The following is a 15000-nucleotide window of genomic DNA, read 5'->3' on the forward strand; positions in this document are numbered from 1 at the left end:
ATCAAGGCCAGGGTCCTGGGCCACACCAAAGTTGACAGGCTGGGGCAATGAGGGGCCACCAGAGATGAGAGCAGAGTGTGGGGTCGGCGAGGAAATGCTTCCCAGAGGGAGGGATCAGCCATTCATCAGGATGTGGACTGGGACTGACCATTGCTTAACACTCTAATGACCCTAATAGGTTCATGTCCAGAGGACAGTTCCTGTGGCCTCAGCTGAGACAGGAAGACCCACACCTGAATTGATTCCGATAAAGTGGGTCCCAGTCTTGCCTGAAGACTGGGCTGGACCTTCATCCCTGCCAATATTTTTCTTCAATGGTCAGGAACGAGGGTCGGGAGCAGGTCAGAGCCATGGGGAGCTATTTCCCTAAACTCCATGACCCTTGTACCTTTCTACGGCACCCATTTCTCAGACAGCCGGTAACCTGAAAAAAATGTTTATTGGGAAAAACAGAATTTGTACAACTCAAAGTCGTCTAGCCTCGAGGGAGACTCCTTCCCTTCGCTGCTGCCTCCTTGGGGACCTGGGAGGTTAACTGGCTGAAGGGGACCGAGATCCCGGGTCCTCGACGTGGCCTAGCAAGCAGGATAATCTGGCGTCCACTTTCCTGGAGAAAACCCGGGAGAGTAGAGGCTTGAGTATGTGCTCAGGATTGGGGTCTGGGATGTGGACAAGGTTTCCGGGCCCGGAAAGGTCTTCGGGAGGGTGGGCGCCCAAATAGAGTCCCAGAGAACTCAGGGACCGTGTCGCAGATGGTGCTATGGGGTCACCTTTTCTGCCGCCGCAGCTCCACCCTCTGAGCCCTTAGCACCTGCAGCACGGGGTCGTCCTGGAACTCACTGCCGTCGGAATCTGGGATAAAAGAAAGAACTCTAGGGGGTCGCACGAGCAGGGGCAGACCCGGACACGGGCAGCTGCGCACCCCGCTCACCTTCAGCGGCCTCCAGGAGCCGCGCGGCCTGGGACAGCAGGTCCTCCGAGGGGGTGGGGTCAGCGGCGGGCGCAGCCCCGGGAGACTCCACCTGGAGCGCGAGGGGCTGGGCCTTGGGGGGCGGACACCCGGCTGCAGCCGACTCCCTGGGGCGGGGCGGGGCGCGGGTTTTCTCTGGCCCGGCCTTAGACCGGCGGGGCGGGGTCTCAGTCTGCGGAAACCGTGTTTCAGGCAGAGGGACCGTGGCCTCTGAGTGAGGGGACCGGACCTTGGCTTGAGGGGGTGTTGCTTTGACCTTCGGAAATTCAGCCTCAGGTGCAGACGGGCCCTGCAGGCGAAGGGGCGTCTCCTCTGGGCCGTCTGGGAACAGCCGAGCCGCCACTACCTGGCCCAGAGCGCCCCTGAGCTGCGGGCCAGGTCCTGGGCTAGCTGTCGCGACTCGCCCGGTAGGCTCCTGGCGTCGGGCTCTGCTCCTCCGAGGCCTGGGGTCCTGCCTCTCGGGCTGGGCGAGGCTGCCAGACGCTGGGCTGGGCTGCTTTTGGGGGGCTACAGGGGGTGCGGCGGTGGAGGACGGCGGTGCAGGAGGAACCGCCGCGAGAGATACCCAGGGGCCAGGCTGCGGGACCCAGAAGAACCCGTGGGGGCTGGGGCCCCAGAGCATGTGTGGCGAGGACCCCGGGGGAATAAGAGGCCTCGCCATACAGAAGGCCTCCGGGGGACCAGGCTGGGCCACACTGCCCCACAGGGGGACACAATTAGGTTGGGTCCCCAGCGGACCAAGGGTTTCCGCAGGGGCAGGACTGATCTGTAGATAGGTGGGAACGGGGACAGGAGAGAGGGAGAGAGGAGGATGGAGGGTCCTCAGTCCCCCGTAGGCAGGCTCCTCCCCCGGCCCCTCAGGCTCCTCCCCCAGCCCCCATCTCACCCCAGTGAAGGCAGGGGTCCTGGAAGGCACCCAGGGTCCATCACCCTGGCCCCCTCGAGCCTGTGCCTGTTCAAGTTTCCTCCGCTGCCGCCACTGGTACAGAATATCATCCTCTGGCCGCAGGGGTGCCCTCGAGGAAACTGACGCGGGAGCTGGGGTGGGAGCCGGTACCGGGGTTGCTGTGGGGGACATCGAGGCGAGGGGGGTGAGGCAGGGGCTGGGGTGCGGTGATCAGCAACCCAACAGCTTCCACACCCTTCCTTCGACTGGGTTATTCCGACAGCCTCTCCAAATGTTTCCACTTCTCCCTGGGGAAGGAAGTGGAGCGGGGGCAGTCGGGCCAGCGCCGACTGGCTTTGCAGCCTGTTAATCACTCCCTCAGTCAGCAATTGTTTACTGAGCCCCATGCTGTACACTGGGTTACAGCAGTGAACCACACAGATCCTCCAGACCCTGCTCACCTCTCCCTTCCTCCACTGCCCCCACCCTGGTCCTGCCCTCACCCACCCAGACCATCACAGCAGCCTGCGCCCTGGTCTCCTGATTCCCCCCGTCCCTCCAGTCTGTCCCCCACATGCAGCCTAAGGGAGCCGGTGGACGTCTGGGTCAGATCAGGGCCCTCCCCTGCTGCACCCCACTGAGGGAAAGGCCTTTGCCCTTGTGGTTTCGTGGCCTGGAATGCTCTTGCCTCACGACACATGGTTCACTCCCTCACATCCTGTGGCCTTTGCCCAGAGGTCATCCTCTCAGTGAGGTCTTCTGTCCACCCTACTCAGAATCCCAACCACCCCCACCCTGACCACTCCCCATCTTTCTCCTGTCGGATTCTTCTCCTTAGCGGATCCCCTTCCAACACAATAAATACTGTACTTCTTTGTTCATTTATTGTTCCTCCCTCCACGCCAGCCTCACTCAGGCAGGGATTTCTGTCTTGTCACCGTATCTCCAGTGTCAACAATATTTGTGTCATGAATGCAAAATGAATGGTTTGTCACGCTCTATCCCAGTGCCCAGCCCTGAGCTGGGGACACAGCAGTGACTACGACAGCCCTGGGCCTGTCCTCAGTCCAGTGAGGCAGACAGATTCCCATCACCCAGAGCATCACTTCATCCGTCGTACCAGTGGGGCTGCCCTTGTCTCTCAGAGCTCTACCATCCGATGTTACACAGATGAGCAGGGGTATCATCCCGACGTCCCCCTCAGCCCCTGCATTCTGTGGTTCTGCCTCCAAAGATGGCCACTTCCCTCCGCTCCACTCCTCAGGCTCCGGCCAAACCACGAGCCTCTCTCCCTGGACGTCCAGAGCAGCCGAAGGAGTCTATTAACACCCTAGAGAGACCCAGTCCCTTCCCTGCTCAGAACCCTTCCTGGTCCCACAGGGCCTGTGTTACCCTCCCCGGCCTAATCCACACTACTCTCACCCCGGCTCTTGCCTTTCCCCTTTCCCCGTCCCTCGTCTGCTCCATGCTCCCTCCACCCTCGGCCCTTTTTGTTTATTGTGCTTCAGATGAAAGTTAACAGAGCCAGCTAGCTCCCGTCTGACAGTCTGTACACAAAGTGTTCCATGACACAGCCTGCATTCCCCTCAATGTGGCAGCACTCTCCCCATTTCCACCCTGGGTTCCCCATTTTCGTTCCTCCGGGTTTTTCTACCCCTTCCTGACCTCATCTTTGCTTTTGGGCAAATGTTGTCCTTTTGATCTCGCATAATTGATTGTTCTAAGGATCACGTCTCGGGTGCTCTTGTTTATTTTATGGGCCTGTCTACGGTTTGGCTGGAAGGTGGTCTCTGGGCATGGCTTCAGCTCTAGGTCAGAAGGGTGGCTTAGCGCCATAGTCTCAAGGGTTCCACCAGTCCTTCACCAATATTAACACGTGTCTTCTATCTGGTAATTTTCCCTCCCTCCCCAAACCATCCCTGGGAACCATAAAATAATTTTTTTTTCCTGTGTGTAAACCTTTCCTTGTTTTTTTTATAAGAGCAGTCTCATGCGCTATTTGTCCTTTTGTGATTGACTTATTTCACTCAGCTTAACACCTTAGGTCCTTTGTATATGCTGGAAGGCCCCTGCCCCACCTTCATCATTCAGGTCTCCACTTAGGACAATACCTCCTCCAGGAAGCCCTGACTTCTCAGTTCTGTGAGCGTCTCCTGCATGGCCCTTGTTTCTGCTTAGGTTTCACATTTGTTTGTGGGGTTACGTGGCTATTTTCTGCACCCCACCCCCACTCTGCTGTGAGGACCCCAAAGTGGGATGCATAGGGTTGGTTTGCTGTGGGATCCCCGCTGCCGTTCACAGGGCCTTACACGTGGTAGGTGTTCAACGTTTGCTAAGTGGATGAGTAAATGAGTAAATTTACTCTGCAAAACAACTGTGAAGTAGGTACTACTTTTCCGACCATTTTACAGATGAGAAGACTGAGGCTCAGAAGGGAGAGGTCAGTGATGGAGCTTGGAAGGAGCCAAGAATGACAGGTGGGTGTGTGGACAGGATCACACGGCAGCACGAACACCTCTCTGTCCACTTGTGCTTGCCTGTCCTCACTGGACTGGGTGGCTCAGGGGATGTGGCGAACATCTGTCCGGTGCACTGCTGCACCCCAGGACCTGGCACAAGTCACAGTCACAAGGACAGCAGTAATAGGAACCCAGGTCCTGGATCTCATCTCTGAAATCTTGGGGGCAGAAATTTGAGAGTTCAACAGTTTGCAAGTTTTAGCCAAGTCATACAGTGTATACATGGGTCTGGGGCAGTACACACTGATGTTGGGCTGAACCATAAGAAATGGCCAATATTCAACCATTTTTGACTTCAAAAGTACAAATTTCATATGGTTCAACGTAATAATATCCATAGGAAAAAGTACGACTATTCACCCTAAATGTATGTTATAAACAGCCTCATGTCCTTCAGGTCGGACTTTGCTGTCAAAGCAGGTGTGGTGGCAAATTTGCAAAAAGCTTTCTGTTTCTGAAGCTTTGTGTTCAGAAGAGGAGGTAGAGGCTGGTAGACCTGTCACAATAATGACAGTGTCTGGCACAGCCGCTTCCCAGGTATTTACTAACTCATTTCATCCTGCCAACACCCGTGGGAGGGGAGCACAAATACCATCCCCACTTTACAGTCAGGGAAACGAGCCCCAGAGAGGTCCCTGGTCGCACAGCTGGTAAGTGGCACAGCCGGGATGTGCATCCAGACTCCCCCATTCCTTGCCTCCCAGCACTCACCGGGTATCCCGGGGCCAAAGTCCTTGCTGGCGTTAGCGGTGAAGGTCACAGAACAGGGGGAGAGGCCATCCGAGCTGGCAGGGAATGAGGAGCTGCTGGCGTCGCTGGGGCTGAGGGAGGAGGAGGTGGAGGCCTGGCTGCAGGGAGAAGGTACGCGTGAGGCAATGGAGACCTCAGAGGCAGTGAGCCGCCCGGAGCTGGCGGAGGGGGAGGATGGCAGAGGATGCGAGAGGCACCTGCGCTGGAGTAGCCTGGCAGCTCTGCTCTGCAGGCTCAGCGTCTCCAGGTCCAGCAGGGGTGAGTCCCATGTGCTGAGGCTCTGTGGGGTGACAGGAGTCAGAGGCCAGCCCTCACTCCAGAAGCTGCTGGGAAAAGGACTCTAGATGGGGCCTGGAGTTCAGGTCTGCACCTCACCTGGTACCCTCACAGGCTGGTCTCTATGGATGTGCCAGCTTAGTATCTGCTCCTCCCCCTCAGGGAAGAGTGGATCCACACTCCTCCTGTGCAGTCATTGCTGCCTGGGAAGTGTTAACCCCGCCTTCCTGACAAGGCCTGGCCAATCACAATACTCTACTATCTTTTGGTTCCTCTGGTACGCTCTAGCCTCAAGAATGAGCCAATGAGAGCGAGCCCTGGGGCTTTGGATGGAGCTACTGGAAAAGCCTCCTCTTTCTGCTGGAGTAGCTGAGTTAGGACGTGGGAGTCCAGAGCCAGAGGGGGACATCTTGGCTGCTACAAGGGGAAAGCCAGCTTGGGATTGAGCCCGAGGAGGAGGAACACAGAGCTAAGCTAGTCAGGTTCCTGCCAGCAGCGTTCCAACACCTAGATCAAGCTGGGCCCCAGAGCATCAACTTTTGGATTTCTCATTTGCGTCGGCCGACCATGTCTCCTTTCTGTTTAAGCTTCTCGAGCCGGGGAACGGCTCTAACTGTGCTCTCGTGCTGACACTGTCAATTCAGCCAGACAGGGGACGGAGTGGGGGGAGATGTCACCTGCTTTCTTTCCTGAAGGAGGTCCATAGCCTGGGATGTGCTGGTCACTTGGGCTGGAGTCGGGACGGTTGTGCTGGGTCTTCTTTCGTGTTTACTGGCCCCTGCTGAGAAGCCCCTATTGAATCAGGGAGGCCCAGGAGAAGTGGCTACTAGGTGCACTGATCAGGAAAGATTTTAGACCGGGGGTGGATGTCACCAAGGCAGGTACCTGCCGCGAGCTGACTGCTGGGATCTGGAGACTCGGGCCTCAGCCACCAAAAGTCACCTGGGGTTAGGCCTGCAGGCTGGCGTTCCTCCCGGCTTGTGGGCTGAGCCTGGCGGAACCGGTTTATGCACCTATGAGCATCAGGGGATGGGAGGTGAGCAGGCTGGGGGGTGCTAAATAGTAATAATCATAATCATAATCGCCACTGTTTATCGAGCACCCTGACCGAGCCCGACAGTTGTCCCTGGGCACACAGCCGCTCTTCTATAGACTACATTTCCCAGGTGCCCTTGAGCCTTGTGGTCAGGTTCTGACCAACAGGACGTAAGAAGATGTGACTCTGGAAAGCATGTGCGGTTGAGAGCCATTCTGGCCCGTGAAAGTAAGGGGAATCAGCCTCGGGGTGGGAGAGCGACGAGACGGAGGGAGCCTGTGTCCCTGACTCCTCACCAAGGGGCTGCCACATCAGCCCTGATCGCTTCTGGGCTTAAGTGAGGGAGAAATAAATTCTACCTTGTTTAAGCCACAATTAATTTGGGACTCTTTGTTACAGCAGCTGAACCTGTAGCCTATGGATCCAAGTGCCCATTATGTGACAGGCACTGTTATAGATGCTTTACATACAGTAATTCATTCAAAGCTCAAGACAGTCCTAGGAAATAGGTGCTATTCACATCTCCCAATTCACAGATGAAGATACTGAAGCCAAGATCATACAGATAGTAGGGCAGACAGCTAGAACTGGAACCCAGGCAGTCTAGCTCCAGAGCCCAAGCCTTCAAAAACACATATAAAGTGCCTAGTCTTAAAACAGTGCTGTCAAAACAGCTCTGGCTGGGATGACTATCATGAGATGCCTCCATCCTCTAACCCAAACTTCCCCTTCCTCCCAGGGCTGCTAGTACTTACTTTGCCACCACAGAGTCTCCGCTGTCAACGGGGGTAGGCAGTGGGGAAACCCCCATCTGTCCCTTAGAGGTGCTGGGTGGGGAAGGAGTCCCTGAGCCAGAGGGCCAGGACTCTTCAAACAGCTCAGGGGAGTTGGGAGCTGTGGCTGTACAGCCTTGGGAACTGCTGGGAGCCTGGATCTCTAGGTCCAGGATGGACTCAAGGCCTAGGAGAGAAGAATAGAAAGTGAGGTCTGAGGGGTCATTCCTATAGGGGAACGAAGACACACATGAAGTCTCAGTGCAGAGGGGAAAAGGGCACGCTGCAATGGTAAAACAACCCAGAGTGATCCGGGATGTGCTGGGAGGCCTAGGCAGCAGAGGGCTGGACAAGGGCAGGGCCATGGGGAGGGAAGAGGGATTGTCTCTTAACCACTCACCTCCATATCCCATCCCATGTCTTCCTTCCATCTAACCGTTACTCCCTTGCTACTGGGCTGGCGCACAGCACTTTCTGTGGGGTGCCCTTACCTTGGGGCACCAGGTTTGGCTTTGGGATGGCCAGTAGTGGCTCTGACCCAGGAGACCATCCCCAAAGGGGTTGTCTTGAATGGAGAAAACTGGCAGGCTGCAAGGGGAGAGCAGGGTTGGGGGAAGTGGTCTGCCAAGGAGAGGAGCTTGGTTGCTGCACCCACAGGGGAAGAGGGGATAGGATTAGACAGCAATTCCCATGGATCCCTGGAAGGGATGGGCTATAATTCCCATGAGGCACCGCTACACATCTAAGATAAAGACACTGGAAGCATAATTCCCACGAGCCCTGTTCTCAGCCCTGGATCCCATCTGTTGTTATTGTATGCTGTGGAGTCGATCCCCACTCATAGAGACCTTGTATGACAGGGAAGAACTGCCCCACAGGGTTTCCTAGGCTGTACTCTTTACCGGAGAGGAACCCTGGTGGCAGTGGTTAAGCACTTGGCTGCTAAACAGAAGGAGGGTGGTTCAAACCCACCAGCTGTTCTGCGGGAGAAAGACATGACAGTCTGCTTCAGTAAAGATTACAGTCTTGGAAACCCTACAGGGCAGTTCTACTCTGTCCTATAAGGTCGCTATGAGTTGGAATCAACTAGATGGCAATGGGTTTGGTTTTTAGAATCTTTACGGGAGCTGAGCGCTTAACCATTGCACCACCGGGGCTCCTTCCAGATCCAGTCTAGGAAGGACCTTTTAAAAATAGAGATGTGTGGTCTCCACCCCAGACCAAAAGAATGAGAATATCTCGAAGTGAGGGCTAGACATCCATATCTTTCTTGCAGCGTCCCCGGCAATCCTGAAGTACAGCCCTTGCTGAGAACCACTGCTAGACCATATCCCTTACATCTCCCATAAGTCCTTGGGGCACCATCCAAGGAGAAAAATACTGATGGATTACAGTCCTCATAAGGAGCCCTGGTGGCCACTGGTTAAGCGCCAAAAGGTCTGTGGTTCAAAGCCACCAGCTGCTCCCCGGGAAAAAGATAGGGCAGTCTGCTTCCGTAAAGATTACAGCCTTGGAAACCCTATGCGGGTAGTTCTACTCTGTCCTATACGGTCGCTATGAGTGGGAATCAACTGGGGCAACCGGTTTTGTGTCCTCTGGCTTAAGCGAGAAAGTTCAAAGACACCATCACTCACAGGTCTCTGGGGAAATTTCAAAAGAAACAACTTAATTTCCTAGACGGCCTTGGACATCCTTGAAGAAGCTCTCGGCGGCCACTTGGAGAGCTGAACCTAAGACGCTTACGGGATCCCGGAAGGCGAGGCACAGGCCCTGAGGCATCTTGGGAATGGTAGTTCTACCGCGGTTGAGCCCCAGAGACTCGGGACTCAAGCGAACCTGCCTATAGCCTGTGTGGCCCTCACCCTTTGGTCCTCCCCAGGTCTCCTGTGGTTCCTGGAAAAGGATATGCCTCACCTGCGGGCCATCCCGCTGCCACCACGGCGCTTCCGCCTGCTCAGTCCCTCCATCCGGCAGACCCCGCGCGCATCTCTGTCGCTTAGCAATAGGCCCCGCCCCTCTCTGGGCGTAAGCGCGCGGAAAAGAGCGGCCTCCAAGGCTACCAATGATCAAGAAGAAAACAAAGATCGCAGAGAGGTGACCAAAAAGAGATGTCTCATGATTGGCTCTAAGGCGCGTCTGCTTGAGAGACCATGTTTGATTGGCCAATATGTAGCTGGCAGTAGTAATTGGCAAGCCTGTGCACCAATGAAAAGGATCCGAGGCTGGACTAGCGGCAATCTTGCTCTGTAACCGCTCTTCCTCTTGCGGCAGAAGTCTCTTCCAGATTCCAGTCTGGCCACCGTTCTTCCCGCTGCAGGGGCAATCAGGGAGCCTGTCCCCTCTCTAACTGCCGTTCCTCTATCAGTTGGGCCGGCCAGCCAGTCCTGCTGGTCATGTAACCATCTCCCTCTTGCTGCAGAAGCAGCTGGTTGCCCCGGGTGCCAGGCCTGGGCTCCTGGCCAAAGTGGGTGGGTGGCAGGATCAAAAGGAGCTATTTCGGGACCCGGGGCGCGGCCCCTGAGGGACCAACCTAGACTGTTCGTTCCCGCGCCCCTGGCCGCCGCTCACTTGGCAGACCCCGCTGCCCTGCGTACCGGTGGCTGAGTCAGAGGCACAGAATTAGGCCCGGCCTGCAGCGGGGCTGTGCCCAGAGCCCGGCTGAGGGTGGGGCTAGGGTCTGTTCTGTGTCCTCCTGACAGCCTGGCCCGGGTACCACATTCCCTGTACCCTGGAATCCGCCTCCAACCTGCCATCTACGTCATCCCCAAAGTTGTCTGTGGGACTTGTGGGTCGGGGTGGATTAAAGGGCCTGGTGGCTGTACGGTGGTGTTTTTGGACCCTGGGTCCCAATCGTCGCACGTGCAGCCCCCTCTGGCAAGGCTCCGCCTCCCCGGCCTTAGTTTCCCCCTCCGGAAAATGGGGATTTTAATGACACCTCCCTGGCGGCCTTTACTAGGCATCCAGCAGGCGCTTAATAAATTGCCAAGTAATTGTTGGGGTTTCTAAATAAGGCTCTATTAGTGGCCAGATCTGGCCGCGGTCCCGGCGTTCCTGGGCGGCCGTGAAGGGCGGGCACAGGGGCGAGCTATAAAGCGACGACCGCGCACTCAGAGGCACTGCGGCGCCCAGGGAGCGGCGGCGGAACAGGATGGAGATCCCAGTGCCTGTACAGCCATCTTGGCTGCGTCGCGCCTCAGCCCCGCTGCCCGGGCTTTCAACGCCCGGCCGCCTCTTTGACCAGCGATTCGGCGAGGGGTTGCTGGAGGCTGAGCTGGCTGCGCTCTGCCCCGCTACTCTCGCCCCTTACTACCTGCGCGCACCCAGCGTGGCGCTGCCCACCGCCCAGGTGCCAGCCCTGGGGGAGGGACACTAACCGGGTCATCCCGAAGGCGAGGGGTCCGGGTCGACCGGGTCGACCCCGGGGGGGGAGGGGTGAGAGTGTCTGGTGACTGAGTGGGGTGAAGAGTCCTGGCCACTCAGGGGCTTCCAGAGGCACCTGAGGGTGGAATCCAGCTCTCTGAAAGGAGTGGGCGGGCCGGGTTACTGAACGGGGTGAGGTCCCTGTGGTTCTGACTGGGGTCCCATTAGCTGAGGGAGGAGGTTGAAAGAACTCACCACTGTTAGGGTGCTGGTGGTAACTCTGAAAAACACTAGTGACTCAGGGAATCTGGGAAGACGGAGGAGCCCAGTCATTCTGAGGGATGTGGGGGGCCCCCCGAGACTCTCGGGGTGGAATGTTCTGTTACTCTGGGGGAAGAAGAGATCGGAGATTGTGTAGTGACCCGATTCCCCGGAGGGAGAGAAGGGGTCGTGTGACTTGTGGGAGGAGACCCTGGCCACTCTGAGGGGTGGGGGAGGAGTACTAACAGCTGCTGAGGGTGCTCGCGAGAAGTCCATGACGCGAGTGGGAGGGCAGAAAGAGGACTCGGGGTACTGGGCAAAAGGCGTCTTGGCGATTTCTGGGCCAGGGCCCCGGTGACCCCGGGGGAAGGATGGAACGTTAGTGCGGGGGAGAGAGAAGCGGGGCGGTGACTGTGGGATTAGTAGGAACACTGGGCGAGCCAGGCCTAGGGTACCCGGTGAGGGCGGAGGTCCCTGACCTTTCAGAGCTGGGGAGGCTCGTCACCTTGGGTGCGAAGAGAATCCCAGTGATTACACTATTCTGGATGAAGAGGTAGGGAAGGGGACCCTCCAGTTCTGGAGGCCGCTGCCAGCGGAGCCGGCGGGGCCTCGACCCGCCCCATGACAGTCCTCCCCACCCCTCCCACGCGGGCCGCGCGCAGGTGCCGGCGGAACCCGGCCACTTCTCGGTGCTGCTGGACGTGAAGCACTTCTCGCCGGAGGAAATCACCGTCAAGGTGGTGGGAGAGCACGTGGAGGTGCACGCGCGCCACGAGGAGCGCCAGGTGAGCTCGGTGACGGGGGCGGGGCGGGGGCGGGGCTCCTGGAGGGCGGGGGCGGGACCCGCGCGCTCTGACCCGGCGGCCCACGCCTCTCGCCCTATCCAGGATGAGCATGGCTACATCGCGCGCGAGTTTCACCGCCGCTACCGCTTGCCCCCCGGCGTGGACCCGGCCGCCGTGACGTCCGCGCTGTCCCCCGAGGGTGTTTTGTCCATCCAGGCCGCACCCGCGCCGGCCCAGTCCACGCCGCCGCCACCAGCTGCCGCCAAGTAGGGCTCCGGGAGCGCGGCCGGAACGCCGGGAGCCGTCCCAGGCCCCCTCTTTTAAAGCCGACCTGACTCCACCAGCCAGATGCCCTGAGCACGCCTAGACCACGCATCTCCCATCCGGGATCCGTCCCCGACCGCTCCACCCTAGACCCAGCCGCGATACACGGTCTTAGACCCTTCCCGCCCCACACTCTCCAGACCCCCATCCTCACTGACCCTACTTTCTTGGCAGATATCCCCTCCTCAAGACTCCCTCCAGACTCTAGGAAGATATTCCTAAACTCCTACTTGTAACCCCACATTACATGTTAGAGAGCCCTGCCCTCAGACTAGTCAGGCATAACGCTACCCACACCCCAACCATCCCAGACTCTGCAGACCTCCCACCCCAGACCACGTCGGTCTGGTTCCCAAAACTCTGGCTCCTCCTCATTCCAAATGGACACTCCACTCTCTACAGACACATCTTCTGACTTAAACCCCAGCCTGCCACCCCTAGACTCTTAAGCCCCTTTTCTCATCCTCGCCCCTGGAGAGATTCCACTTTATCCCCGGCCAACCAAAACCGCTCCCCTCAAATTGTACAGACATCTCCCAGTCTCCCCAGACTGCACGGATATCCCCTTACCCCCTTCTTCCTGACCCTCAGCCTCCAGCCCGATATCCTAGGCAATCTGCCTTCCACACTCCTCCTCTTTATCAGCCAAGCAGACACTCCCTTCATTCCCCACCACCTTTCTCCCTCCCTGAGCTCCCTGCTGTCTTTGTCCCACCACTCCCACCTAAGCCCACTCCAATAAATGTGCTGGAGCTTTGCCAGCTGCCTTAGGTCTCGGCCACAAGAGAGGCTGGGGCAAGCAGAGGCCAGGGCACAGCGGGACTTTATTGGGGTGGGGAGACAGGAGCACGTCACTGTCGCTCGTACATCTCCCGTAGGATCTTCATGCTCTCTGAGTAACGGAGCTGGTTCCGATGAGATGCCTCCTTCCACCTGGGGTGGGGTGGGAGCAAGGGGAGGGTTCAGCAGTTGAGGCAGAGACCACAAGGGACAGGCAGGTTGAGAGGGTGCTCACCTCTGACGAATGCGTTTCCAGCGCTGCATGTTGTGGTAGATGAGTGTGGAGCGAGAGGGCTCGGGCTCCGAGGGCTGTGGGGACAGAGAGGCCAGGCTGGGTGGCCATGCTCCCAGCCCAGTAAGGTGTGCCTCGCTCAGCCCCAGGACAGCCCTGCACACCCACCTCATCATCCGGGGTACCCTGGGTCTCAGGCTGCAGCGGGGATGGAATGCGGGATCTGCAGGGGTCTCCAGGTGGCCCAGGGGCCGTGGGTGGAGGCAGTTTGTACACATCACGACTCTTGCTGTTGGTAACCTCTGACCCCTGGGGACACAAGGGCCCCACACCCAGCCCGAGAGAGTCAGAGCAGAGCGCTGGGAGTGTACTCTCTATCCCTCCTGTGCTTCCCAGGGATAAGACATGAGGATCCAAGGAATCATGTCCAAAGGGCAGGGACCTTACCCAGCCCGGGGATCAGGTCTGCCTGCCCCAGGGACATCTGTCCATTTTTGCCAGCCCAGGGGGTCCTCTCGGCCTGCCTCAAGGAATCTTGTCCAGGTGTCACATCCACATCACCTGGGAACCTCCTTCCACCACTCTGCAAGCCAGGTGGCCATGTCTGCCTGCCCTGGGGAATTCCTTTCCACCTTCGCCAGCTCAGGGGTCCTATCTGTCTGTCTTGGCGACCCCTGGCCACCCCTTCCAGGGAGCACGTCTTTCCGCCTAGGGAAACCCTGTCCACTCCTTAGGCCAGATGACCACATCTGTCTGCCAGGAGGACTCCCATCTAGTCGAGCTCTTAGAAAACCCACTGCTGTTCAGTGGATTTTAACTCATGGTGACCCTACAGGACAGAGTAAAACTTCCCCATAGGGTTTCCAAGGCTGTAAATCTTTATGGAAGCAAACTAACACGTATTTCTCTCGCACAGCAGCTGGTGGGTTCGAACTCTCAACCTTGCAGTTAGCAGCTGAGTGCTTTAACCACTGTGCAACCAGGGTTCTTGGAGACTCCTAATTTGGAAGCTGTATGTCTATCTCCCCAGGGGAACAGGGTTCTCTTCCCCCCAGGCCAGGTGGCCAAGTCTGTCTGTCCTAGGGGCCTCCATCCATACCCCCAGCCTAGGGGTTCACATCTGTGTACCTCATCTGATTCAGGAGTCATATCTGAGGGACAATAGGGACCTGTGCCCGTTCACTCCACTAGCCTGGGGTTGAGAAGGTAATCCCTTAAGCTTGTCCACCCACTGCCCACCCCCCATCCCACCTCCTCGTCCTCAGGCAGTGGGGGTAGTGGTGAGGTGGGTGAGTGTTCACGCTCTCGCGCTGAGGGGCTGTTGCGCATCCAGGCACGGCAGATTGGGTACAGTGGTGTGTTCTCGCTGAACTGGGCCAAGTCCACGCTCCGGTCAAACAGCTTGATCACATACGCATCTGGGGACGGTGGGAGATGTGTCAACACCCTCACCCAGCCCCCTGGCCCCCTGCCTGCCCTCTCAGGCACCGCCCACTCACTGGATCGCTGAGGCCCTCCCTCGGCCAGCCCATCATCCATCTCCCTCCTCTTCTTCCGCCGCTGGTGGGGGAAGCGGGCGGATGGCCTGTGGAGGGGGGGAGTGTCAGGATCTGGGCAGGGGCTGGGAACCCCTTGTCAATTGGCTGGGGCCCCCACCACCTTACCGTTTGCCGGTGGCTGCAATGGAGCAGTCCCTGTGGGGAGAGAGAGGGTGTCAGCAGGCTGACCCCACCTTGAACATTTAAACACTGCTCAAACCTCTCAGTGGGCATCCCGGGAATACCAAGATCAAGCCTGAGATGTTCACATGAACCCCACCAACCCTGTGGACTATGTGTCCCACTAACGTCCCTGGGGATTTTGGTGCCAACCATGAGGGGATCTAAGCTTCCTTCTGCCACAGGGTCTTTGTACGCAAGGAGGGGTCACAGCTGTGATGGGGGAGGCACAGGGCAGAGGGTCAGGGCTGTGATGGGGAAGCACAAGGCAGTGGGTCACGGTTATGACGGGGGGAGCACAGGGCCGAGGGTCGGGGCTGTGACGGGGGG

At 58.0% G+C, this 15000-nt stretch overlaps 3 protein-coding genes across 3 annotated transcripts in view; 1 reads left to right on the forward strand and 2 right to left on the reverse strand.

The window, feature by feature from the left end:
- Positions 1-465: 465 nt before the first annotated feature.
- PROSER3 (proline and serine rich 3) lies at positions 466-9177 on the reverse strand. Its single transcript, XM_004388184.1, is given in 12 exon segments — positions 466-607; positions 771-852; positions 932-1736; positions 1857-2035; positions 5087-5223; positions 5323-5405; positions 6079-6182; positions 6287-6414; positions 7193-7338; positions 7341-7397; positions 7702-7798; positions 9125-9177. Coding segments are annotated over 12 exon segments (2013 nt in total).
- Positions 9178-10358: 1181 nt separating this feature from the next.
- HSPB6 (heat shock protein family B (small) member 6) lies at positions 10359-11984 on the forward strand. Its single transcript, XM_004388105.2, has 3 exons — positions 10359-10556; positions 11494-11616; positions 11719-11984. Exons 1-3 carry the CDS (start codon positions 10359-10361, stop codon positions 11884-11886), a joined length of 489 nt encoding a protein of 162 aa, XP_004388162.1. The 3' UTR covers positions 11887-11984.
- Positions 11985-12665: 681 nt separating this feature from the next.
- Positions 12666-15000, reverse strand: part of LIN37 (lin-37 DREAM MuvB core complex component) — a 27578-nt gene continuing 25243 nt past the window's right edge. The window contains exons 4-9 of the mRNA XM_023742286.1: positions 14617-14646; positions 14452-14537; positions 14204-14370; positions 13121-13261; positions 12956-13029; positions 12666-12873 (exon numbers count right to left, since the gene is read on the reverse strand). Of these exons, the coding sequence (XP_023598054.1) occupies positions 12792-12873; positions 12956-13029; positions 13121-13261; positions 14204-14370; positions 14452-14537; positions 14617-14646 (580 nt within the window). The 3' untranslated portion in view covers positions 12666-12791. The remainder of the gene's footprint in view (positions 12874-12955; positions 13030-13120; positions 13262-14203; positions 14371-14451; positions 14538-14616; positions 14647-15000) is intronic.

The sequence above is a fragment of the Trichechus manatus genome, unplaced genomic scaffold, assembly GCF_000243295.1.
Source record: "Trichechus manatus latirostris isolate Lorelei unplaced genomic scaffold, TriManLat1.0 scaffold00207, whole genome shotgun sequence".
Taxonomy (NCBI): Eukaryota; Metazoa; Chordata; class Mammalia; order Sirenia; family Trichechidae; genus Trichechus; species Trichechus manatus.

What these genes read in the sequence shown, in the direction of transcription:
- HSPB6 (XM_004388105.2), top strand. Translation starts at nt 10,359, where the DNA reads ATGGAGATCCCAGTGCCTGTACAGCCATCTTGGCTGCGTCGCGCCTCA. An exon ending in TGGCGCTGCCCACCGCCCAG is followed by an intron (nt 10,557 to 11,493) that starts GTGCCAGCCCTG and finishes GGCCGCGCGCAG; the next exon opens with GTGCCGGCGGAACCCGGCCA. An exon ending in CGCGCCACGAGGAGCGCCAG is followed by an intron (nt 11,617 to 11,718) that starts GTGAGCTCGGTG and finishes CGCCCTATCCAG; the next exon opens with GATGAGCATGGCTACATCGC.